The 27,089-nt window shown below is 49.1% G+C and overlaps 1 protein-coding gene across 3 annotated transcripts; it reads right to left on the bottom strand.

Annotated features, from left to right (window-relative positions):
* Nucleotides 1–8,323: 8,323 nt before the first annotated feature.
* Nucleotides 8,324–26,494, bottom strand: ADRB2 (adrenoceptor beta 2). Of its 3 annotated transcripts, XM_079770996.1 has the most exons (3): nt 24,408–26,494; nt 22,772–22,956; nt 8,324–10,200 (listed from the first exon to the last, which is right to left on the bottom strand). In XM_079770996.1, the coding sequence occupies exon 1, from the start codon at nt 26,258–26,260 to the stop codon at nt 25,010–25,012; it is 1,251 nt and encodes a 416-aa protein (XP_079627122.1). In that variant the 5' UTR covers nt 26,261–26,494; the 3' UTR covers nt 8,324–10,200; nt 22,772–22,956; nt 24,408–25,009. The 3 variants fall into 3 exon arrangements, with proteins under 3 accessions (XP_079627122.1, XP_079627121.1, XP_079627123.1); XM_079770995.1 differs by having other exon boundaries at nt 22,772–26,494; XM_079770997.1 differs by having other exon boundaries at nt 8,324–9,469; nt 22,772–26,494.
* Between the last annotated feature and the right edge of the window lie 595 nt (nt 26,495–27,089).

Here is a 27,089-nt window from a genome sequence, read left to right as displayed (position 1 = left end):
GGTGGGGGCCATTTATCCCTCCCTCACATGCCTGACCAGTGCAGAGCTCTCCCTTCTTGTAGCCAAATCTTGGTCTGTTTGGGCCTAATAGACTCTGCTGGCCTCACCCTGACGACCCCCAAAGACCCTGCCCCACCACAAAGGTCTTCAGGCACCTAGCAGGTGGCAGCTAGACTTGGTACACCCCAGGACATTTGCTGAGTGGCCTCAGACCCAGCACTGGCACGGAGTTTGATCCTGTATCAGTCTGGTGAACACCGCTCGTCCCTACCTGGTGACTCACTGAGAACCTACCTCGTGCAACTTGAGTACCACCAGAGGGGCTTTCAGTGACTGAGCCTAACAGGCAGCAGGCAGGTGGAGACAGGTGAAGGCTGATTTCGGGGTGTCTTGGGATGTTTGCTGGCCTGCCCCCAGGCTCTGTGCTGGTAAAAGCTGGCCTTGGTGCACAGCTTCATCCTTTCTGCACACACCCAGGCCCAGCAGAGGCATCCACAAACTGTGGGTCACTTTGTAGCTTCAAACAGGTTGCCCAGAGCCAATCAGACATTGGCCTACATCAGAGTCTTTCCCAATAGGCCCCAGAAACAACACACCCAGTGGTCAGCTTCAGACTGATGGGTTGCAGGTTTGATTCCAGTCAAGGGCACATTCCTCAGTTGCAGGCTCAATTCCCAGCCCCAGTTGGGGCATGTGCAGGAGGCAACCAATCAATGTGTCTCTCTCACATCTATGTTTTTTCCCCTCCCTTCCACTCTCTCTAAAAATCAATGGAAAAAAATACCCTCAGGTGAGGATTAACAAAAGGAAATAAAAAACTTACTAGAATACAGTTCAAATAATCCAATTAAAAAATGGGCAAAAGATCTGAATAGACACTTCTCCAAAGAGAACATACTGATGGCCAATAGACACATGAAAAGATGCTCAATGTCACTAATTATCAGAGAGATGCAAATTAAAACCACAATGAGCAGAGGGGCTGTCCAGTTTTCATAACTTTCTTATGGGCCATAATGCTTGGAGCACTGAAATTGTTCTTGTCTGAGAACAGGGTAAGCATTATACTTCTTATCGCACTGTAAATTGCTCTGCATGTTTTCAGAACCAGACTTGAGTGAATATTTCATTCTCCTAAAAAATGTTTGTCATCTCACAGTGATAGGGAATTTCCTTGTATAGTTACAGTGAGTTTACGCAGAGCATTTCTGGTGAAAATCCAAGTGCCATAAGGTAGAAAAAAAACAAACACACACACACACAAAAAACACAATGAGCTATCACCTCACACCTGTCGGAATGGCTATCATCAATAAATCAACAAACAACAAATGTTGGGGAGGATGTGGAGAAAATGGAACCCTTGTGCACTGTTGGTGGGAATTCAGACTGGTGCAGCCACTGTGGAAAACAATATCGAATTTCCTCAAAAAATTGAAAATGGAACTGCCTTATAACCCAGTGATTCCACTTCTGAGAACTGATCTGAAGAAACCTGAAACACTAATTTGAAAGAATATATGTACCTCTATGTTCATTGCAGCATCCTATATAATAAAAGCCTAATATGCTAACTGTCTGGTCGTCCAGTAGTCCATTCAACCAATCAAAGCATAATCCTACCTAATAATAGACAAATATGCAAATTGACCGCACCTTCGCTATGCCCAAGCCACACCCACCAGCCAAGCCACGCCCACCAGCCAATCAGGACAAGTATGCAAATTACCCCAACAAAGATGGCGGCTAATTTGCATACCAAGACAGCGTAGAAAGAAGCCAAGAGATGCTGAAGGGAGCAAAGCTGCGGAGAAGCAAGCAAGTCGGGGGGAGGAGAAGGGAGGAGCAAAGGCGGGGCCGGGGGAGAAGGAAGGAGAGCCGGGCAGGCTGGCGGAGAAGGCGGGCTGGGGGACAAGGGAGGAGCGGAGGCGGGGCCGGGTAGAGTGCAGCAGGAAACCCTATTGCAGGATTTTTCCTGCAACGGGAACGCTAGTATACTAATGATATACTAAGGCCGCTCAACCACTCACTATGACATGCACTGACCACCAGGGGGAAGACACTCCAACCAGTAGGTTAGCTTGCTGCTGGGGTCTGGCCAATCAGGACTGAGTGAGATGGGCCAGACATGCCCTGGGAGCCCTCCTGCGATCCCTCCCTGGATGGCCAACCTCCTGTGTCCCTCCCCGGCCCCAATCGTGCACCGGTGGGGTCCCTCAGCCTGGCCTGTGCCCTCTTGCAATCTGGGACCCCTCAGGGATGTCGGAGAGCCAGTTTCAGCCTGATCCCGCAGGCCAGGCTGAGGGACCCCTCTGGTGCACGAATTCGTGCACCAGGCCTCTAGTCTACCTAATAAAAGAATAGCATGCTAATTGACCATACCTTCACAATGCCCACCAGCCAATCAGGAGTGAGTATGCAAATTAACCCAACAAAGATGGTGGGTTAATTTGCATACACAGGCGCTGAGCGGCTGGGGGCGGGGCAGGATGCTTGCGTCATTGCCATGGTGATGACGCAGGCGTACCACACCACCCCTGGCCACTCTGGGCCTCTGAGCAGCATAGGAAGGTGGAAAGGCTGTGGCTCCGGGCCGGAGCAGAAAGGCAGCTCCAGCCAGAGCGAAGGCAGTGCCGGTAGCCAGGGAAAGGAAGGCCCATTCTGGCACGAATCTTCATGCATTGGGCTTCTAGTTATTTATAATAGCCAAGATTTGGAAGCAGCCCAAGTGCCCATAAGTAGATGAGTGGATAAAAAACCTGTGGTACATTTACACAATGGATTACTACTTGGCCGTAAAAAACAATAACAAGGAAATCTTACGTTTTTGTGACAGCAGGAAGTAAGTCAGAGAAAAACAAGTAACATATGATTTCACTTATATGTGGAATCTAATTAACAAAATAAACAAACAAAATAGAAACAGACCCATAGATACAGAGACAGATTGACAGCTATCAGAGGGGACGGGGGTGCAGGGCTGGGTGAGAAAATTGAAGGGAACAAAAACAACAACAAACCAAAATTCATAAACACAGACAACAGTGTGGTGATCACCAGAGGACAGGGAGATGGGGGGAGAACAAAGGGAGCAAAGTGGGGTAAATGATGATGGAAGGAGACTTGACTTTGGGTGGTGAACACACAATACAGTATGCAGATGATGTATTGTAGAATTGTACACCAATGTCAGCCCAATTAATTCAATACATTTTTTTTAAAAAAAAACCTCAATCCCCTTCCTCCCCCCCCCCCCCCCCCCCCGCCACCTGCCCCACCTGAAGTCATGGCAACCAAAAGAGTCTCCAGACATTCCCCCATGTCCCTTAGGACCAAAAATCACAACTGTGGGATACCATTGCTGAACTCAAGTTCTCAATGTCTCTTAAAGCATAGCTAATATTGGCTAATATACCAATTCTGGAAGATGATGATCAGTGCTCTTCTGGCTCTGACATTTGAAGATGCCCAAGACTCTGCACCAGCAAAATGTCAATGTACAGCGGGCCACTGGAAATTCCGCAAGTCACTCGGGGGGCTTTTACTGTCCTAGTGCCTCTGTGACCATAATAGGCCTTCTTTTGTGGAAGGATACTGATTTCTTCAATGTCAGTGCTAGAAGGGAACTTACAGTCAAAGCACAACCTCTTCACTTGACAAGTGAGGGATGCACCCTTTAACTTTGTCATCCACTGACCAATGTCACTTGCCACTGAGATACATTAAAAGTTACAGGGTGGTGAACTGAACATACAATATAACATACAGCCAATGAATTACAGAATTGTACCCCTGAAATCTATAATTTCATTAACCAATGTCACCTCCATAAATTCAACAAAAGTTAAAATAGAATCCTATCTAATAAAGAGAATATGCTAATTGACCATCACATCCTCACAAAGATGGCAGCACCCACAGCCAATAAGGAGGGAACAGGCTAATTGACTGCCACGCCCTCAAAGATGGCAGCTCCCACAGCCACAAGATGGTGGCGCCCAGTCCCCTCAGCCCTGTGCGCCTGCCTCTGGAGTCCCCCAGTCCCCTCAGCCCCCAAGCTGCCCAGGGCCGGCCTGAGGGATGACCAAACAACTGAACAGCAGGCTGCGTGGGGTGAGCAGGCCGGTGGGGAGGCCTTGAGGGGCAACCAGGCTGGCTGAGGGGGCAGTTGGGGGCAACCAAGCTGGCTGGGAAGGAGAGCAGTTGGGGGTGATTAGGCTGGCAGGGAGGGGCAGTGAGGAGTGACCAGGCTGGTAGGGGGGGCAGTTAGGAGTGACCAGGCCAGCAGGGAGGGGGCAGTTGGGGGCAACCTGGCCGGCAGCGGAGAGCAGTTAGGGGCAACCAGGCAGGCAGGCAGGTGAGCAATTAGGAGCCAGCAGTCTGGCAATCAGACATCCCCCAAGGGGTCCTGGATTAAAGAGAGTGCAGGCTGGGCTGAGGCCCCCTCCCCCCCTTCCCCCCATGCATGAATTTCATGCACTGGGCCTCTAGTATAAAAATAAAATAAGATTTTTAAAAAGTTGCAGAAGATAGGATCCATCTTGCTGAGAGTGTCAAGCCACCTTGTACCACCGGGGTGAGAATACCGCCAGTTTCCTGGGCCTGGCTTGAGTGGCCTGGCGCTCGGTCAGAAGCTGTGGTCGTGGCCTGTACTTTCTGCCAGTAGAAAGGCAGCGATTGTACCATGTGGTTTTCACAGTAAGCCCTGAGGTTGGCAGCGAAACGAGTTTGTGATGATACTTTCTTACACCTAATATCAAAGGGGGAATTAAGTTATCTAGAAAAGTTCACACCTTCTTAATTTAAAATAGACATGGCTCAGTGCTAAGCTTTTGTTCTCCATCAGTGTAGAGAAGAAAAAGTCTGTGAAATGGAGTTGTCAAACATTATGAGAAAGAAGAAAAATAAGAGACTAAAAGGAAAGGAAAGAGGCGTAACGATGAATGGAAAAGGAGGAAGGAGAAGTTGAAAGTAAAAACTGTCATCTGAGACTAATTTGAAATCCCAAGGTCAAGGAAGGAGGGAGTTCCTCTGGGGCAGTGTCTGTGAGTTTGATAGCGTGCAAATTCCATGCAAATTCTGTCCTCTCTCTGGTCCCTTGTCAAGTGAACAGAGTGGAATAAAAGTTCTAGACGTAATTCCTAGAGTCCTCTTTATTTGTCACTTTTTGATTCAAAACCACAGGCAGATCCTCAATACACTCGAGGGCCCGTTCTGACATCCTTTCAGATATGTGACAACTGATTCAAACCCCGTCTGTGGTGGTTTTTGACGGCTGATGGGCCAGAGTGACAGAATGAGAGCCACTTCCCGTAGGCAATCAGCAAGGCATTGCAAAGTTCCTGATGACACCTGAACGCCACCACACTTCTTTTTAGAGCCTGAAGTTCACAACACGTGGGATTAAAACCTGTAATGAAAGCCCTTACATTTGCATACATGCCTTTTGAAGCTTTTGAAGGTATTTTATTTCATGTAAGTCTCACAATAAACATGAAAGGCATTGTTCTTCTCAGATTACCAATGAGGAAGCTAAGACACTGAGAGACAAGGGATTTGCCCCAGGTCACCAGGGTGCCAGTCCGCCCCTGTTTGTTTTCCCCTGCGCTCTGCTTTGCATCAGAGAAACCTACATGTTCCAGGCGCCCTAACCTGTTGCTTTAAGGCCAGGTTGGCTGATGGGAGTCTCTGATAGGAAGTTGAGGGAGAGGAGGAGAGAAGCAGTCTCTGTCGTCTCTGTCGTTCTCCAGCGGCATCTCCATCAGTGTCTTCATGTGCTCTGTGCCTTCAGCTCCTGCCAAATACATGCCCTGATCTTGTAACACCACCTCCTCCTGTGTCCCTCCGGTGGTTTCTTCCTGCCGTTGCTAATCTCTGGTTCCTCACCATCCCATTTATAGCTTCTCAGTTCTTCTATCACCTGTGCATCCAGTTCCTTATATTACATTTCTGATGTTGAAAGACCTAGAGTGGTTTCTGTTTTCTTGGTTGGGCCCAGACTGCATCCCCGGGCTGGCAAATCATCTCTATGAGGAGCTATAATCAGGGCAGAAACGATGTGAGGTAGACTCGTGTATGCGTGTGTATGTACGTGTGTCCATATGTGAGAGCCTTTCTCCCAGGAGCCCAGCTGATATATCTTCGGATCTTGAGACGCCAGCACGGTGCCTGGCATGCAGGAGGCACCAGTAGATGTTTGCTGACCTAATATATTTGTTTGGTAAAACAAACCAGGCCAGAGTGGCTGTTTAGTTTATCTCTAAGTTTATCGACAAATGTCTATGAGATATAAGAACGACAGGTCCTTCTGGTCTTTAAAATGTAGCAATGAGCCATTTAGCCACATTCTACAAAGCCACACAGGGAACTACATTCATTGTGATTTCTTTAGGATCTTTCTGATTTTGAAGCATAGTAGTTATTTCAGATGGAAAGATATTGATTAGTTGAAACTTGGAAAATGAACAATTTCCAAACTCAGAGAGTAGGTGAAAACGGATGGACAGCATGGGCAAATATGGGGGGGAAAACATTCTTTAAATTGTGTTTTCTTATACTTATGCAGGCAGAGTTTAACAGAGTGTACAAGTGTACCAGGGGCTGGGAAATCTAGGTGGTGAGGTCAGCTCTGCCACCAGCCGTGTAGCCTTGGGCAGTTCATTTCCTGCTGGAGCGTGGCTCTTCTTAGGAGAATAGATAAGGACGCACAGAGAGGTACCAGGGATGTGTGTGCACAGAGGAGAGCCCATGTGAAGTGGTGGAAGGAGGGTGGCCTCGGAGGAAACCAGCCCTGCAGGCACCTTGACCTTGGATTTCCAGCCTCCACAACTGTGAGAAAATAAATATCCGTTATTGAAGACACCCAGTCTGTGGTATTTTGTTATGGCAGCCCCACCAAATGAATATGGAGATTTACGTTTGATTCATTCATTCAACAAATATTTATGGAGCATCTATTGTGTCCCAGGCACTGATTCTTGAAATAGGGCATAGAGTGCTGAGAAATCAAAGACCAAAAAAGGGCTTCTGCTCTCAGAAGCTTCGTCTAGTGGGAGAGACTGACAATCAAAAGATCACATGAGCAGTGTGGAAAGGGCGGGAAGGGGGTCCCCGTGCTCTGAGGAGCACAGTGCTGCTGGGGGTGGGGGATGATGGCAGAGGGACGTTTCATGGTAGGTACTGGTTTATTCTCAGCACGACTGCAGTGCCGTACCCTCGGCCAGTACTCTGTAAATGTGGGCTGGCTTTAATGGAAGGCTCTGATCTCTCAATTCTCTATGTGGAATAACATGATTCCTTAGCATTCAAGGAAAGACAGCCCAAGGACAGACGCTACTCAGTGCTGACTTTATAGGGCCCACAAAGCTGGGGCAGTGGGAAGGCCAATAGATAAGAAGGGAGAGGAAGTGGGTTCTCATCTCAGCCCCGCCACAAGCCGGTGGTGTGGTGACCTGATACAACGCCCTTCCCTTGTCTGGACCTCCATTTCCTCATCTTCAAAAATAAAGAGGTTGGAGGGGTTCATCTCTAAGATCTCGTCCAGCTCTGTGAAATCTTTTCTGAAGTCTAGTTCGCGGAAGATTAATCTCAAAGGAGGAAGAACGGGACAGAGGGAGGCAGGGGAAGGGGAGGGAGGTGAGAGGCTTCCCCATTTTTTGTATGAGACCTTGGCCAAGAGGTTGCCTCTGAGTCTCAGTATCCTTTTTTTAAAAAAAAGTGAGGGGGTTAGTTCTTTAATATTCATTCTGTCCCCAAAGATTTTATGCCTATGAGTATTAGGGAACTCTTGGATCTTCTGTACCTGAGTGTTCATTAATTTCAACAGGAAGACATCCCTGGGCCAAAAGTCTGCAGCAGATGTCATGGGGATCGGCCTCCGATCCCTACGCACATCATTCAGTTATGAGCCCGTCAACTGGTTTCTTGCAAACAGGAAGTCTTAGAAACGCAACCCTTTACTCACCACTTATTTTTCACTTAATATCTAGATCATCAACTAAGTCGATCCCCACTGAGAGAGACCATAGAAAACATACAAAACTAAGGATTGGTCTGTTGACATTTCCTGGAAAGAAAGATGTTACTGTCTTTTACCCAGCTACTCACAGTGAGGAACAGTTACCAGAAGTATCTTAAAACCCAAATTTTATTAGAATGGTTTGGGCAGGGAGTAGATCAATTAGAAGATAAAATTAAGTTATCAATGTCCAACAATAGGGAAATGCTTAAATTAATTTTATTACATTCATATGAAATTGTATGCAGCACTTAAAATGGTATTTTAAAAGATTATTTTACAACATGTGGTGATATAATATAATAAGTGAAAAAAGCAGGATACAAACCATAATTTAACATAATCTTAATTTTTGTTAAATACACACTATACATCATACATATACATTAAAAAAGACCTGAAAAATACCTCAAAATATTAACAGAAGTAATATCCAGAAGGAGGAAGTATGAGTGACTTTATTTGCTTCTTTATGCTATTCTATATTTTCAAATTTCCAGTGATATGTATTCATTTCTTGGTTTAGTCATTCAGCAAATATTTCTTGTGTCAACTATGAGCCAAGTATGTTGTAGCTGCTAGTGATAGAGGCAAATCTCAGCCCTCCTGCAGCTTAGCCTCTAGTAAGTTGACCCAGATAAGGAAGAAGAGAAGTCAGTAAACAAGAGGATGTGGATGGTACTATGTGCCGTGAACACAGCCAATCAGGGTGATGGGAAGGGAGTGAGGGGGCCGTGCACCTGCCTTGCATGGTCAGGGAGGGCAGCCCTCAGGGGCCATTAGTCCTGAAACTGAAGGACATTCTCATCACAGGGAACAGCCAGGCTGCATGGACCTGACCACCCTGGGCACTACGGGTCTGGGAAGACCTTTGGCTTCTATTGTAGGCCAGTGGGGGCCACAGGAAGCTTTCCCGTGGGAGTGACCAGGTCACACGCTGCTCAGACAGATGGCTCTGGCTGCAGAGTGCAGAGGGGCTCCTGGTGGTGGAGGCAGAGTAGAAGCAGGGAGACCTCTCATGAGACAAGTTTTTCTTTATAATTTGCCAATCCTGGGACATCAGCTTCCACTATGAGAGGCAGTTGGGCAAGGTCAGTGATTTCTAAGAGCACTTCCAGTACTTAAACATTAAAATAAACCTTATTTTTGTGTACCTGTTGACCTGTTTTGTGAAAAATGTATAAGCTTCTTAAAGCACAGGGCCCAAGCCTTCTGTCTCTGTTTATCGCCAGCGTACCGCTTTGCGCCTGGGAGGCCCCCGTGAGGTACACAGTGCCTGCAGGGGTCTGTGGGGAGTGGGCAGTGTCGTTCTTGCAGTGAGTTTCCTCTGCGCTTCCTGCGAACTCACCTGCTGAGGCCATTGTCCTGAAGGCAATAGGGAGCCACGGAAGGCTCTTCAGCAAGGCTGACTTCTGCGTGTGAGCAAGTGCACGCGGGCGGTGCTGCCGAGGTCTGGAGGGGGCCAGGTGTGGGAGCGGAGAGACAGAGAGACACCTTGTTTTACTGGAGAATCCCCCTGGGCGCACGAGCCCACCTCTGCGGGGGGGGGGGGGGGGGCGCACACAGGGAGACAGAGTGCGAGCTCCGCCTGCTCGTAGTTGGGGAAATAAGGCACAAAGAGACCAAATGACTCATGTGCCAAGGATTTCTGACTTCAGGGCCTCCTCTCAGCTAATGTGAAAACCAGACTCGACTTAGCGTGTCATCCACGGAGCAGGAGGGCTGTGCCTGTGCCAGATGGAAGGGAGCGTCGGGGTGGGGTGGGGTGGGGAGGGGGAGGCCAGCATCCCGGGCAGAAACCGTGACAAATGCTCCAGTACCTTCATTTGGACACTCCCTTAATCCAAGAAGGGCTAAAATTGGCTGCGGAGCTTGCCTTACGAAAGCAGAGCGATCAGACAAAAGGAGTAAGCCGGGGTTGAGTCAGCCCGATGGTAATCCTCCTGGAGAGCATGCACATCCAACGAAAATAGATCAGAGGCTCTTTCCCAAGACACGGCGCCTGGAGATGCTGGGACCAAGCCCCTCAGGTGAAAATGGGGAGGGACGGTGCCACCCCCCAGAGACAGGGAGGGAGCTCTGCCCACAGAGTCAGGGCTGGGACTCGGACCCCGCTCTTCCCATTCGGAGGCCAGGGCTCATCTCACGCCTTCAGTCTGGGTCCAACTCTTTATTTGCCAAACCTGTATTCAGGCACAACCACAGGGGGCAATTGAGGTGATTTCAAGTCCCCTTGTATATTGTGTGTTGCCATGTACACACACACACACACACACACACACACACATGCTGCTTTAGTTTGGTGAGGTCTTTTTTTCCCCATTAAGTACTATGGACCCTTAATATTACTTAAATATCTGCATTTACCACCCCAATTCAAAGGCATAGTTCACAGAAGCTAGAAGCAACTCTAGTCCAACCCCTTTGTCTCACAGATGAGGACGGGGGTCCAGAATGGATGAGGCTGCAGCTACTGAAATCCAGAACCGGGCCACGCGGGGCCAGTGCTCTTTCTACACATGCCTTACTCTATTTTTTTAAAATATATTATTATTGATTTCAGAGAGGAAGGGAGAAGGAGAGAGAGATAGAAACATCAATGATGAGAGAGGATCATTGATTGGCTGCCTCCTGCATGACCCCCACTGGGGATCAAGCCCACAACCTGGGCATGTGCCCTTGGTCAGAATTGAACCCGGGACCCTTCAGTCTGCAGGCCAACGCTCTATCCACTGAGCCAAACTGGCTAGGGCAGCACATGCCTTACTTTCTGTTCTCAGGCACAGAGTCTTGAAAGGAACGGGGATAGAGAGCTAGACGGTCTCCAGCTTATGGCCTTGGCAGGGGCCTGACATCTTGGCACGCTAATCAGTGAACTTCTAAAGAAGAGCTTTACCTTCTTGGACAGTTTTTGCTGTCATGGTCACAATCATCCATTAAATAAACATTTCCTGAATGTCCACTCTGCTGGGTCTGTTATGTACTTTTAATCTCTTTTAATTTTCATAAGACTCTGATACAGTGTATCACTTCTCTTTTCTTTTTTTCCAGAGAGAAATATACTATAGAAATGTGTCCGGGTCATAGACTCAGGAAGGTAGCAGAGTTGGGATCTGGCCTTCTGCTCACTTCTGTTATGCCACGTGCCTCAGCTACGTGGTGATCTGGACTCCACTGTGGACACTGTGTGGTTGGGGAGGGCAGGTCTCACAAGCCTAGAGGACTGTGGGGCCAGGTTTCTCAGACCCCACCCTTCTCTGGGCTGCTAAGCTCAGCTGTGAGCTCCCTGTTGCATCTGAGGTTTATAAGCCCCACCTAGAGGCTCAGGGTGGGATTCCTAGCAGCCAAGACCCACGGTGGTGGACCTGGCTATGAAGAGGCCCAGAGCAGAGCAAAGATCATTTGCTGGCAAGGACTGACCTTGAGGGGTTCGGTCCATAGCTCTGAAGGGAACACAGTAAGAGCGAAAGCAAACTACAGAAGAGAAATGGAGCCCGGGACATAGTTTTAAAGAAAGCTTGCTGGAGGAAGCCCCTTTGTGTTTTATGTGTTCACACCTTTCAGAGCAGGCCCTGAGAATGTCCTACACGGGGCAGGAATTTCCTCTAGTGGCCCCGATGGCATTGCGTTTCTGCTTTAATGTCTCCAGGAACAGGAAGCAGATGACCTTGCAGACTATTGTAATGTTTAGAAAGTTCTAGTGTTCGTCTGTTGCCCAGATGTGCCTGTGCGTTGGGTCCAGGTCTGCCCTTTGGTTTGCAAAAGCTCAACGGGTTTCCTCCCAGCAGCACTCGGGATCGTCTGAAGACAACTTTCACTTTTTATGCCGGGGTCCCGCCAAGGGTGCTGAGCAGAGTAAGAAGTTTGCCCGCCGTTAATAGGTGTCCTCTCTAAACAAACACATCAACACAAACAGACAAAAGCCCATAAATAGCATTCTGTGGGCATGCTAGGTTAAAGCGGGTCAAACAGGTACGTTTCCTGCAAGACTGTTTGTTCACAACTGTTACTATGCTGTGCAGAGTGGGAGCTGCAGCAGAAAATACTGGACGTGCAACGTTTCTCGAGTGTTTGACCTCCCACACTATTTATTTTTTTCTCCAAATGTACCTTATTGTTTTCCATATAGAGCGTTAGAAATGCTGTTTGGGAAATGCTTCCCTACACAAATCCAGGTTCTTTCTATCATTGTCTCCAAGCTAAAAAGGCTCCTTCAACTATTTATTTCAGGATGAAGTGTTGGGTTTTTTCAGAATCTTAGCTTCTGTTCCCTAGTAGGGGCGTCAGATTAAAATACAGGATGCCCATTTAAACTGAATTTCAGATAAACGATCTTTTTTGGGGGGTGGGAGGGGGTGTATATGTATCTTCCATGTAATATTCAGAACATACTTACATGATAAAAGAACTCGTTGCTTATCTGAAATACGAATTGAACTGGAGGGCCTGTATTTTTATTTGCTAAATCTGGCAAGCCTAGAAGGGCCCAAATGCCCTTCTTCCCTGCAAAGATGTGTTTCCCTGAGAACTGGACACAGTAGCCCAGGGGTGGACTACGACTGAGACAATTGATGACCTTGGGAGCCACCTACAATTCCATTTTTTCCCCCGTCATGTTTTTAAAAGGAAAATAGTAATATTGTTATGAATGGTTAGTGGCCAGTCTGCGGTTGACAGGTACCAGATAGCTTTCTGGACCCACTGGCTACATCCAGAAACCAATTTCCCCTCCCTCACCCCTGTTCATTAGTATATTTAAGTTTCTCTGGTGTTGGTATTAGGGAGCTTGATCCAAACATCATTTATAATCCCCTTATATTGTCTGTCTTCTCCACTCGACTGTAAGAAGCTTAAAAAAATAGGGACCAACCATGTTTACCTTGGTCATGGCTGTACCTCTGGTAGCCGGCACAGGTGCCTGCATATGTACGTGTTCAAAGATCTTTGAATAAATGAATTAATGACTTACTCACACTTTGGAAAGCGAAGCAAACCAGATAAGCTGATGCTCCGAAAAGGAGAGTTTGCCCATGGGAGTTTTCCTCACGGTTGGGATTTGTCATCTATCCCACGTTTTCCCAGACCCATTAAATCCTGCTCACCTGTGTCAAAGCCAATTCCGTTGGAAGATGCGTGTGCAAAACAAGAACATCTAATTGCTATGACTAAAATAAAACATTTCAGCCAAACACGAGCCGTTTTCCAGAAGCTGAAATACCTCTGGGAGCCTGCAGTTTTTATCGAGGTGTGGAACTTGGCCCTTTGCAGCAGGCTGGCCTGTGCCCAGTGGGTGTGGGAGTGGGACAGATCACACCAGGTCTTCCCACAGAAACATCCTGATCCAGAGGAGTCAGGCAACGTGAACAAGGGCAGTCTCAGTGGTGGGGCAGGTATAGGAAGCAGGACACAGCATCCCATCACTCTGACCCGGTGAACGTGCATCTGGTGTCTGGCACGTGGGGCCAGAAAGACTTGGAGTTTTTGCTCTAAGACATAGTTGATAGAACTGGATGCTGCCCCCTCCTAACATGAGCTCACCCACGCTTGGGGCTTGTCAATATTGAAAGCATCCTGGGGACTGTCCCTGGAGCAGGAGATTATTTATCTGCAGCTTGGCAGCTGTGGCTTCAGTGCTGGGAATGTGTGTGTGTGTGTGTATGGGGGCGGGGGGGGGTGTTAACCCTGAATCTATATATATATAAAAGGCTAATATGTAAAGTGTCCCCTCGGGAGTTCGCCCAGCAGATCACTTGCTATGATGTGCAATGACCACCAGGGGGTGGCACGGAATGAAGCAAGGCCCTGGCCAGCAGCCCGCAGCTGGGGAGGGGAGGGCTTGGCTGGCAGCCGGAAGGCCCCTATTGGCCCTGATCACCGGCCAGGCCTAGGAACCCTACCCGTGCACAAATTTTGTGCACCGGGCATCTAGTTTATTTATAGATAAAATGCAGAGAAGTGCAGCAAGGAGAGCCCTGGGTTCCAGGAGGGTAGCAGAGTGCAGTCCAACTTGTGCTGCTTCCTGGGGATAAGTATAAAGATCTAAGTTCAAGGGCCAATCCATGCCCTTAGGCAAGTCTTTTAACCTCAGTCTTTTTGTCTGTGAAATGGGAACAGCCAGGCTGACCTCAGATTTGTGAGGATTGGATAAGATGGCAGATTTAAAAGCCCTCTGTGAATGGCCAAGAGCTGGATCAATGCGAGGGAGAGTTACAACACAGTGTCCCCTTGGGCACAGTGCTCCAGCCCTCAGCGCTCGATGGATCTGGCAGGTTGCTGCCAAGAGAGCACAAAAGAGCACCCAACTGGGAGCAAAGAAAGATGTTCCTTGCACAGCCTGAAGCAAAATAAAGAAGAGCTTCACATTACATTATATAATTCCTTTTCATCATGGAAGAAAACATTTGCCAAGGCACACTTAAAGACATACATTCTCCGTGGGCAGGAGTCTTTGGACTATGCAAATCCACTTGGGAACATCTTTATGGCCCCGAGATGTAAGGCCGCAGGTGAGCCTGAATGTCCCTATTGATCTCCCTGAGTCTGTTTCTGGCCTGGCCCAGGCCCTTGCTGGCTTTGCTGGTGCACAGGAGCCAAATGTACACAAGTGTAGTTCTAATGCATTGGAGGGAAAATAAGGCAGGGCGTGTGGCTGCTAAGTGACTTGCTACTTCCTTTGCGTGAGATGCTACACCCACTGGAGGGAAATTCGTTAATGCGTAAACATGTGTGTACGAGAGTCTGCTGAGCCAAGGCAGCAGGGGACCGAGTCAGACCTCGGGCCTGAAGAGGGCTTTCCTGCGGGCTTTGTCTGTTCCTTCCTCCAGTGTCACATTCCCCGCAGTGGTCCCTTATGGAACATACTACTTCCAGCCCCACACGGTCCCCACCAGGACCCACAGACCTCTGATTCCCATCCTTCTGTTTACTTCTCTCTATTGCCAACTCTCTGCAAAGAGCACCCGGGGCTTGGAGCTGGGCAGAGGTTCTGCTTACAACTCTGGGAAGGCACAAGGCAATCTTTATGCAACCCGACCTGCCCATCCTCCCCTCCTTGCCGGGGCCAAGAATAGTCAATGATCGTGTTCTGGAAGAAACCCCACCTTGTCACTGGGTGCTCTGAGCCGAGAGGAGGGGGAGCAGAGCTGGAGGCTCACGCATGAGGCCAAGCCGCAAAGCCCAAGGCTCCAAAGTCAGAGGGCTCGGCTCTGATGCGCCACTTCCCCATCCCTCGCCAAGGACAAGCCTAGTTCTGATGGTGCCCTGTGAGGAGGGTGTCTGCCCGCCTCCCAGCGCCCACTGGATTTACATACACCATGTGTACGATCCATACGGGTGTGTTCACTGAGGCAGCATTTGCAAGTGAACACTCATATGTAAGCATGCATTTCTAAGAAACACACAGTGTGCTGTGAGCCCATATGTGTGCACCAAGCTACCCAAGAATGCTTTTGTATGAGTGGGCCTGCTTTCAGAGATCGTCTCCAAGTTCAAATCGGATCTCTGCTATAAACAGAGCGGTGGCTCCTAAATGCTCTCAGGATAAACACCTAAATGGGGCCTCAAGGCCCTTCAGGTGTGGCCCCTGCCCCCTTTGGCAGCTTCACCCTGCACCTGCTATGCTCTCCCTCTGCACACCAGCTGCACTGACCTTCTCTTAGAACTTCTTATTATGAGAGGTTTCCTTTCAGCACAGGACCTTTGCACGTGCCTTTCTCCCTGAGTGGCACATTCTTCTCTCTTTCTCTAGAAATGATCTAGCCTTCCTTAGCTCTCGGCCAAAACCGGACCCCTCCGGGAGAACCTTTACTGAGCTCTCCATCTCAGATGTCCCCAAAACACCTGTATCTCCTTCTTCGCACCTATCCCAGTTGCAACTTTGCATGATTTTTCAAAACATCTCTCTCCATTACGCACAGACTCAGGAAGAATACAGTGGACATGCATTGAATTGAGGGTTTATATACTTACCCAGGAAGAGGGGTCAGTGTATGAGCCTGCCCTTACGTAGCACTGAGGTAGCAGTGGGACCATGACTACTACACATGGCATGTTTGCTGACTTGGAGCACACGGAAGTGTGCTTGGGAACCCCTGTGTGTGTATTTATCTAAGGAAGAATGATTAGACCCGAGTGTATCTGTGTCCTCTAGGGATGTGCATATTCGTATGGAAGTAGACACAGAAGAACCTCCAAGTGAACATACATGTATGTGAAATTGCACGTGGGTATTTATGTCGATATGGGTGTTGGCATCAATGACCGAGTCTGTGTGTGTGCCATGTGTTTATTTGGGAGGTGTATGTATATGTATGAGTCATACTCTTCTCTGCAGCTGGGCGGGTCCCCTTCAGATTTTGAAGTAGGCAGGTTGTGTACATTAGGCAAATTGATTCACATAGACCTCAGTGTGATCTGACTTGACCAAGGCAGAGTGTCCAGGAGCAAGGAGCACTGGACAAGGAGCCCATCCTGGAGCAACATCCCCCTCTCTTCCTGGGCTGCTCCTTCCTGGTCTTCAGTCAGAGGCTCTGGGACCATGTGACAATGATGCTATTGGGAGGCATAACTGTTGTCACAAAACACATTTGTAATCAAGTGCCTGATTGCTCAAGGCTCTTGATTATCACCTTCCTTCTCTCTCGTCACGCTGTGTTTTTAAATTGTTTTCATCTACATTGTTTTACTTGATAACAGGAAAATTAGAATTCCGTTGATTTGCAGCAGCATTATTTTGGTGAATGCACGCAGCTGTGCGGGATCATGTTTTCCATGCCTACATCCTACATCCTCTTGAGCAGGGAAGGGTGGGAAGGGGAAGATGGTGTGATTTCTAGGTCCCCGAATGCGATCCTCAGAGCACCTGACTCACCTCCTCTAGAGGAAATTGTGGCAAAACCCAATCGCTGGCCCTCAACCACAGCCTGTTAGATCAGAATCTCAGGGGCGGGAGGTGGGGGATGGAGGGTGCAGGGAGAGGGGGAGGGGCATCAGGAATGTGCATTTTCTCCGAATTTCCCCCCAATCACTGCTGGGGCTCTGCCAGGTTTGGGACCCACTGCAGTAAAATAAAATACTGTCAGGAGATTCACACCAAAACTGACCCCACTAGCCCTCCCACGGTCCTTTAGGAAGAGATGTCTAAGGCTGGCCACCAGGGCCCTGGAGCCTGAGCCGCCGTTCTCTCGGGCGGAGGGAGCGAGGTGAGCCGCTGGATTTCTAGAGAAACACGGTGGGAACGTAAACCAGCAAGGGAGCCTGACTTTTGTGGGCAAAACAGCCTTATGGGTGCAATACAACTCACGAGAACAGTGAGTACCTCTCCAACAAAACAAAACAAACCAAACAAAGCAGGCTTGTCTGCAATATTTAGAAACATCTAATAGGCGTTTTATAAAGAGAAAAGTGGGCAGGAGAATGGAGACAGAATGGGGATGGTGAGGGCAACTCCCCGGGAAGGGCAGCTGCGCTCTGGGACACAAGGCCCGGGCTGCAAGGTCAGTAATGGCGAGGGCGGGAAGGAAAACAGGGGCTCCCCGGGACTCCGCTTTTGCTTTGTCATGGGTGTTGCTGCTGTGATTTTCACAAATCGTTTTCGCTTCCTGGATAAATGAACACATTCAGCAACCCCAGTCTTCCCCTCGCAGCACTGGAAAAATTAGAATGGAACAAGCAGACGAGATGGTCCTCGCCTGGCCCCGGTCCTACCGCATGGCTGACCCGCCTCTGGCCACCCGGGCTCCCATGTGAAGGGCCCGCTCAGTGCCCATCCCACCCTGATAATCTCTAAGGTGAAACCTGAGATGTTGACACAGACCTGGGCAGAGAAATGGGAACAGCACTCCATTCCCAGATGTCAAGGGTTTCCTGACTCAAAAGCAGTGATTTGACTCAGCGCAAAGCCGTGGGCGGGTACAGGTGCCTTCCTCTGCCCCCGACCTGCCAGGGGCAGCTCAGTCCTGCTGAGCTGACTCAGGTGAAGGACACCGAGCTGCCAGCTCCCAGGGCAGCCTGGCTTCCCAGCTTCTACTTAGCCACAACCTACTTAAACAGCATCGGCTTGCCCCTTAGTCCCAAGCTCAGAAATTAACCCGGCCTCTCTGGAAAAATCCCTGGAGAATCACCAACATGCACCCGTAAGAAACGTCCTCCCAGCAGGGTCTCTCTCCTCTCTGACCTGACCCTGAGCACAGGGGCTCTGGGTCAGCGCACCTGGCTCTGCTCCAGGGAGTCCTGTGATCTTCGACAACTTAACTCCTTTTAAGTTTCAGTTTCCTTTCTGATAAGACGGGGACAAATGTAATCATGAGCCACTATGATCGCAAGAGGTGCTCTATGGAATGGAGACCCGCTGTTGCACTCTTCAAACAGTAGGTACGGGTCACCATATAACTTGAATAGATGTTAACACAGGTCCACAGGATGTTAACACAGGTCCACAGGCCGGCACAGCGGCACATAACAGGGCAGCGGGAGCCCTGCCCTGGTGCCGAGAGCGTGTGTTCAAAGTCAGAGCCCAGGTGCAGCGAGTGTGCTTTCAAAGAGACAAGTATAGAAACATCTTTTCATCCACCGGCAAGGGGTGGGGAGGGAGCATTCTGTTTAACTTATAAAATGCATCTCTGTCAGCCTGTTCCTCAAAATGTGGTCCATGGACCACCCATGTAGGAAAAAACGGGCAAACTTGCTACAATGCAGATTTTAAAAAATATATATACAGTATTTATTTGTTAAATTGATTGAGGTGACATTGGTCAACATGAACATATGTAAGTTTCAGGTGTGGGTTTCTATGACACAAGATCTGTATATTCCACTGTGTGCTCACCACCCAAAGTCAAATCTTCTCCTGTCGCCTTAATATTAGGACCTCCCTCTCCCCCGACCCCCTTTCATCTGGCAACCACCACACTGATGTTTGTGTTCATGAATTTCAGATTTGCAACAACATGGATGGACCTTGAGGACATTGTGCTAAGTGAAATAAATCAGTCAGAAAAAAGCTAAGAACGATATGATTTCACTCATGTGTGGGATATAAAATGCAGATTCTGCCGAGACCAGTTTGGCTCAGTGGATAGAGTGTCAGTCTGCGGACTGGAAGGTCCCAGGTTCGATTCCAGTCAAGGGCATGTACATTGGTTGCGGGCACATCCCCCGGTGGGGGGGTGTGCAGGAGGCAGCTGGTCGATGTCTCTCTCTCATCGATGTTTCTAGCTCTCTATCCCTCTCCCTTCCTCTCTGTGAAAAATCAATAAAATATATTTTTAAAAAAATGCAGATTCTTGAGCCCCAGCTCAGATCTCTTAATCTAGATGCTCTGGGGGTGATCATTCAAAACTGCTGACTACTGTTCCTGCTAGGCTAGTAGACCTGTAGGAATTATCATACCTGGAACATATTATACATAAAATACACACAACGAGGCATGTAAAAGCATTCGTGGTGGATTGAAAATTCTATGAATAATCTAATTCCATTTTTATTAAAAAATATGTTTATACACGTTGTATAGCCATGCTTAGGGCAAGGATTGGGAGCACACGCATCCCAGGCAACGATGGCTGTGTCTAGCCGGTAACGTTATCTGTGATTGAGCTCATTTTGTGTTTTCATAATTTTTTAAATGTTCTACCATGAGTTCTAGTACCTTTTTAATAAGGAAAAGAAAGTGCTTTTAAAATAAAAGCAATGAAGCCAGATGCGCAGCACTGAAGACTTCCTGAAATCTTACAGATGTCAACCCAGGTATTTCTCACTAGAGATGATGAGACAGGCCTCGAGCAGGGAAGTGACCTGCCTGAGGTTGCCCACCCAATTAGTAGCTGGCTAAGCCAGACTCCAAGTCTCAGGCTCTGAGACCAGAGAGCTCTGAAGTGCTTGGTGCTGGCCAGGGACCTGCCTCCCTTCCTTCCAGGCCGTGAGGGTGACGGAAAGACCACAGGAAGTGCAATGATTCCGAGGGTGGGGAAGGATGTAATAGCCTTTGCAGACAGGACTGTGCAGCTCTCATTGGTCTCTCTCTGGGAGTTAGTAGGTCATTTGCAAAAGGCATGGGAAGAGCAGCTGATGAAAAGGTCTAATAGTTTGGAAAACTGCTTAACCTTCCTGCTCTATTTCTGGATTTTTCAGGGCCAAAGACCGTTGAGATCCTGATTTCCCTCGGAGGTTTTCCTGTTTAGGAATGCAGTGAAACCTCTGAAATCCCATTGAATTGGGAGCAGCGTAGCTGGGATTAGGGAACAGTCTGAATACTTTTTAAAAACATTCAGGTCTATTGTTTTCAAGGACATAGACTTCACAGACTTGAAAGGAGCTTAGTCCCGCTCCCGCTCAGCGCAGGAACTCCGTGTGCTTCGTCCTGCACCGAACTTTATTTGGGCTTCCTTGAATGCTCCCAATGACAGGAGGCTCACTATTCTGATAGGGAACCTATTTCACTCTTAGAAAAGTCTTTCCTTCACCTGAGCTGGAATCTACCTTCCTCTGAGGTTCTGCTTGTCTTCTGATTTTCATACAGAACTAAAAAGCTCTTCTTCCTCCAATGGTTTGAAAATATCTGAAGGCAGTTATCATGTACCAATAGTCTTTTTCTGCAGGCTGACCTCCACCAGGATATTCAACCATTATTTATATGATAAATGTCATCAACTCTAATTAAAAATATAAACTGCTGTCTCTACTTAGCCTCTATATCTATATCTATATCTATATCTATATCTATATCTATATCTACCCATATCAATATCCATATCCATTTCCATTTCCATAGCCATATCTATATCTATCTATCTTGATATCGCTATAGATATAGATATTCAGAGAGCTTAGAGACCACCTGCACAGGCCATTTTATAGATCCAGGCTTCTTTTCACCTCACCTTGGCTCCTATTATACATAAGACACCCATACTTCTCAAGTTCTTGAAAGTGCTTGGGAAGTTTGTTCTCTTAGGTATGTCAAAAATGCCTCTTTCACATTATATTTGCACAGTCAGTGAGGTAGGGATTAGTACAGAGCTGAATTTAGTGTACGTTAAATTGTCAATGAAAAGTCTCATTCAAAGTGCATTGACCCTCCTTACTCTTTGCTGTCAGATCACCTATCTCCCTTGCCCAGAATGGATAACACACCTATAGGGCCACGTAGGCCTGCACATTTTCCATAAGGTTCAGCTAAGCGCTCAGTTTAGGAGACCTTCCCAGCCTTGGAACCAAAAATGAATTTGCCAGGACACGAGGCGGGCTGTGCTTCTGCTTTACCCTGTGCTTGTTTAAAAGTTTCACATCCTCTTTTCAGTTTGGACTAATTCTCTGATGAAAAGACAAAGCAAAGATTCAGAGAAGCGAACTAGGCATGCCAGTGATTGGTTTCCTGTCCCAGTCCCCAGCAACCATGCAGTCACATGCTCCGGAGGGAACATTCCTCCGGGCCCCAACCCACAGCACTCTCCCTCTTCTCTCAACAAGGTATTGCATTTCCAGTTCTTACACTTGTCCTGGCGCAGATGACAAGCTGCCTCATGCTGCTTCCTGGTTTGCATGTGTGCTGGGCTCCATGGGCGCTGGGCTCACATGGTCCTGGGTTCCAGTCCTGACTCTGCCACTGGCCAGCTGTGTGGCTTTGGAAAGTTACTTAACCTTGCCGAGCCTCCGTTTTCTCATTTGTTAGATGAGGCCAATTATGCTACCTACATCAGAAGGCTGTCAAGATGACATAGTGCCTAAAAAGGTGCCTAGCACAGTCCCTAACATTCAGCAAGATTCCATACAAAGGATCTGTCTAATATTATTAATATGATGCTACAGGAGGCAGAGACTGAACCCTATATTTTTCTAGTACTGCACACAGTAGATGCTCTATTACTAGCCCCCAACTGATTCTGGGCTAGGCTTCCTTTGGCAGTAGGCTCACCGGATTCTAAGCATCTTGTAATGACAGTTCCTATTTCCAAGCTCCTTTTCCCCAGATTCCTTCCCCCAATAACAATCTGGGAGTGGGGAGGTGGGGGGGGGGTGTATGTGGGGAGGACCCACCCTGTCCTGCCACTTTGCACACCTGTCAACTTGCATCTCAGGATAAGGTTCTCATTTGACAGACTCTGAGGACTTGCTGTCCAGACAAAGAAAACTTTATGACCATGAAGCCAACACAGACCTTATGTAACCAACCTGTCAGCAAACAGAGGCACAGAGGGACACTGGCAAATTCCTGCCCCAAAAGAAACAAATCGAAACCAAAGGGGGCAGAAAGCAAGGGACTGCGACATGCCTAGATGCTCCTGCTTGTCAAGACCCTTAAAGCTGACCAACATTCTTAAAGTATTCTTAAAAGGACAGGAAAACGGCTGAACTCCCTTTTACTGGGGAATCTAAATTAACATTCATGGCTGAACTTTTAACTGACATTACATCAGATGCTCCTCTAACCAAACAAGCATTTTTAGTGTAATTCCCTAATTGCTGACCGATATCTGCTGAGGACTCTTGCTGAGTCAAAGAACATTCTTTCTCTTGTCCCTACAGCAGATAGTTTGTTTATTGCCTGAATTTTGTGTTAATAATTTTGTGTAAAAGCAACAAACACACCCACTGAAATGAATTTGCTATGCGACAGCCCCAGGTCAAAGCCTCCACAATTGAGGGTAAGGGCAGCATTCAACAGGCATGTGGCAGACAGAATACACCAGTTCCCGGACCTCCTGACAGCCGGGTTCCCTGGCTGTAGCCCCATCTTTCATGTCCTTGGCTTCTTACCTTGAGCAGGTCATTCCCCCGTGCAGGCTTTTGGTCTCTGCCGATGTCAAATGCTTTCTATGGGCTCTTCCAAGTCCGAGATCCCGTGAGGCTACGAGGAGGGTGGGGAGTAGCTGGAGAAGCTGCCTGCCTCTCTGGGTGTGGGGCCCAGAGCAGGAGGAGAATGTGATAACAGGTAGGAAAGCCTTTGGAGAAAGAGTAAAGGTGCTGAATGGCGGACACTCTCCAATTCTCCACGGTCCATTCCAAAATCATAGGCACCCAAGTTTCTCCCGAGAGCTCAGTGCTCACCCAGACACCCTTCACTGAACTGACAGGAAGCCGAAGGGGCCAATGCTTTTCTGGTTGGGGACCGTGGCTGGGACAGAAGGGAAGAGAAAAGTGGAATCAGCTTTATGAGCGAGTGAAATGGCAATGAACCCTGCAGGCTGATCTCCAGGCTAGCGTTGCCAAGGAGGACGCTCCACCCGGTCAAACCTGGGCCAAGCCCTGGCTCAGACACACAGGCAAAAATAGAAAGGGGGTGAGAGAAGAAATGTGTTTACTTTTGTGATTTTCCCTCATGCGCCTTCTAACAGCATTATCTCTCCACAAACAGGCAGTAACAGCTCCCAGGCCTGGCTTCCATTGATAAACCCTCCCCAACCGTTCAGCCCATAGTCAGTATCTGGGCAGCTGGAAGGTGCGCTCGGAAGGCAGCAGAATGGAGTGAACAGAGCACTGGCCCAGGGTCTGTCACTCACCGGTGAACCATGAAAAATCCTTCCCTGTGGCTGCACAAAATAAAGTGCTTAATCAGACAGAATCTAGAAATCTGTTTAGATTTTTGACTTATATCCGTGGCTCTCTCCCAGGGGCAATCTCACCCCTCGAGGGGGTTTTGGCAATGTCTGGAGACATTTTTGGTTGTCACAACTCAGAGGGTGTTCCTGGCATCTCATGGGTAGGGGCCAGGGATGGTGCTGAACATCAGACAATGAATAGGACATTCCCCCACCGCAGACAACTACCTGGTCCAAAGACTAGTGCTGAGGCTGAGAAATCTTGGTTTATCTTAAAGTGAGAAGAGTGTCAGGGAGAAGGGACATAAGTAAAGAAAGAGGAGGGGCTAGAACCCTGTTTCTAGGTCATGGGGTGTTCATCAGCTAAGTGGCTTCCAGCTTTTCTCCCTCTGACCTCTGTCCTTTCAGTTTCCCTTGAAATTATAGGGTGAAGTTTAGTAGTTGTTTGTTTGTTTTTTTTACATTAACTTCTGACTTATCCCTCAAATGCCAAGCCCTGGTGCAGCTCAAAGATCCCCACTCTGAGACACAGCCAAACAATAAATATAAGCAGCTACTAAGCAAGTAGAACTAGAAGGTGGGTGGTGGGGGTGCACGAAGGGACACGACAGATGCTCCTAACTCCATGTCCATGAGTCAGTGTTTCTGATGTAACAACAAAGAGTAATCACCATAGGACCAGCGAGACGAGCTCGGCTGGGAGCAGGCGGAACTGATCTGGGGCCCTTAGCATCAGGAGAGACCGAGGTTGCAGGCGACAGAATCAAAAGCCAGCGAAAGGGTTAAGCAATCAGGGCATGCCATTCCTGTGCCATTCCACATTAAGTCACCGGGCAATTATTACAAATAGTTACCTGTGGTTTCCAGTGGGGGGGAGGCAAGCACACTCCAGTCAAGGGGTTTTGGAGAAACAGGTGCAATGAAGTCATGGTCAAACAATTTATTTACTGTAAACTTTAGACTTTGCTCAGGAAAACAACTGAAGCTACCCCTGAAATGCCTGCCTACAACACCCTGTTTCAGCAAATAAGAGGAGCGTGTTCACAGCTGTCAGGTCCAGGATACTCCGGATCCTCCATCCAAGGGGGCAGGAAGGAAGGTCTCCTTCAGATACACGTTACCAGCAGCAATAAATTACCCCTAATACTTGACTGATGAGGTAGATACGCAGAAAAGTCATCAAAACATAGCAGCCCCAGGTCCTCTGGGACCGAAGCCCTGCAGACATAAACGGACACGTTCCGTGCAAAGAGGAACTGAACTGTACAAGAAACAATCACTCCAATAGGTGTTCTCTTTTTTTTACAGCTTACAAAAATAAAAAAAAAAGGGCAGAGGGATGTTCTCCCTCCTGCACATCTCTATACAATTTCATTCTAAATTTATTACACTTAAGTTAAATAGTCTGTTTAGTGTCTTGCCGGGGAAGGGGGTCTGAAAAAGTAGAAAAGCTGCCTTAGAGCAGCGAGTCATTTGTACTACAATTCCTCCCTTGTGCATCTATGCTATCGTTCGGCACAGTACCTTGACGGTTCACAAAGTCTCCCCTGCCCGGGGCATCCTCACACAGCAGTTTGCTGTCTTTCTCCTGTCCCGGGTGATATCCACTGGGCTCCCCTGTGCAGTCAGACTTGTCGTTGCTGCTGGAGTAGCCATTCCCATAGGCCTTCAGAGAAGACCTGCGCAGGCACAGAAGCTCCTGGAAGGCGCTCCTGAAATCTGGGCTCCGGCAGTAGATAAGGGGGTTGAAGGCCGAGTTGACGTAGCCCACCCAGTTCAGGAGGATGTAAACGTCCTTAGGGATGAGGTTATCCTGGATCACGTGCACAATGTTGACGATGAAAAAGGGCAGCCAGCACAGGGTGAACGTGCCCATGATGATGCCCAAAGTCTTGAGGGCCTTGTGTTCCTTCAAGCAGAACTTGGAGGACCTGCGATGTCCATGCCCGCCCCTCCCATCCTCCACCTGGCTGAGGTTCTGGGCATGGAAGCGGCCCTCGAATTTGTCGATCCTCTGGAGTTGCCTTTTGGCCACCTGGAAGACCCTGGAGTAGACGAAGACCATGACCACCAGGGGCAGGTAAAAGGAAACGATGGAGGAGGCAATGGCATACGCTTGGTTCGTGAAGAAGTCGCAGCAGGTATCTTTGGCATAGCACTTGATGGCTTCGTCGTGGGTGGCCCGGTACCAGTGCATCTGGATGGGCAAGAAGGAGGTAAGGCCTGACACGATCCACACCATCAGAATGACCATCCGGGCCTTATTCTTGGTCAGCAGGCTCTGGTACTTGAAGGGTGACGTGATGGCGAAGTAGCGATCCACTGCGATCACGCACAGGGTCTCAATGCTGGCCGTGACGCACAGCACGTCAATGGAAGTCCAAAACTCGCACCAGAAATTGCCAAAAGTCCACATTTTCATAAGGATGTGGCTGGCCCCAAAGGGCACCACCGCCAGGCCCATGACCAGGTCAGCACAGGCCAAGGAGGTGATGAAGTAGTTGGTGACCGTCTGCAGACGCTCGAACTTGGCAATGGCTGTGATGACCAGCACGTTTCCAAACACGATGGCCAGGACGATGAGCGACATGAGGATGGCCATGCCCACCACCCACGTCTCATCCCGTTCCTGCGCGATGTCTTGGCCCGGTGCGTGGCTTCCGTTGGGCGCCAGCAAGAAGACGGTGCGGTTCCCCGGTTGCCCCATGGCGCGCAGGCTGGCAGGTGAGCGCAAGGGCTGCGGGCGCACTGGCCGCGCCTCAGAGGGCGGACCTCCGGCTGGGCGCTGCGGCCAGCGACGGGACGCCTAGAAGCCTCATCCAGCCGCCGTGGGGTGGGTGTGGTGGGAGCCCGTCCTGCACTCAGCTTGTGGGGTGCCCTGGGCTCGCGGTGCCCGTCAGTCCCAGCCTGAGATCTAGAGCCGCCGCCTCCAAGTGCGCGCTGCCCGTTATGTGCACAGGACTTTAGAGGAACTGCCTCCCAGGTGACGTGCGGGAACTTTCCGCCAATGGCTCACCGGCCTCTCCAAAGGGGCGAGGCCCCCACCTCTTCCTGCCCCTCCCCTCCCCTCCCCTCTCCCGCCCCCTCCTGGGGCGGGCCCGGGCGGAGCCCAGCTACTCCGGTCAGGCGGGCGGGCCACCACCCCTCCTGGCTCCCCAGGCTGGCCCCGGAGGGCTGGCGCGGGGGCTGGCACGCTTACAGCCAACCTAGGAGCTTTGGGCTCTTCGGTGGCTGCTACCTGTGCGCCCTGGGCGCTTGTGGGGACTGAGATCTCAGGTCGGAGGGCGGTACGCGGACACTCCCCCACATTCGGAAACAGAGGCGAGTGCCCAGGGAGACACGCACCGACAGGCACACTTGCACCCCGGCCGACATGCTCGGGCTTATACGGAACCACAACCATCGACGGAGACACACCCGTCCAGCGCACCGACAAACACCCTGGCGAGCGCCGAAGCCGACAGGCGCAAAGTCACCCTGCCCAACACAGAGACAAACACAGAAGCACCGCGAAGCAGAAAGGCATGGGCACACAC

Source organism: Cnephaeus nilssonii, assembly GCF_951640355.1.
Source record: "Cnephaeus nilssonii genome assembly, chromosome: 5".
Taxonomy (NCBI): domain Eukaryota; kingdom Metazoa; phylum Chordata; class Mammalia; order Chiroptera; family Vespertilionidae; genus Cnephaeus; species Cnephaeus nilssonii.
This window is presented reverse-complemented; position numbering and strand designations above follow the sequence as displayed.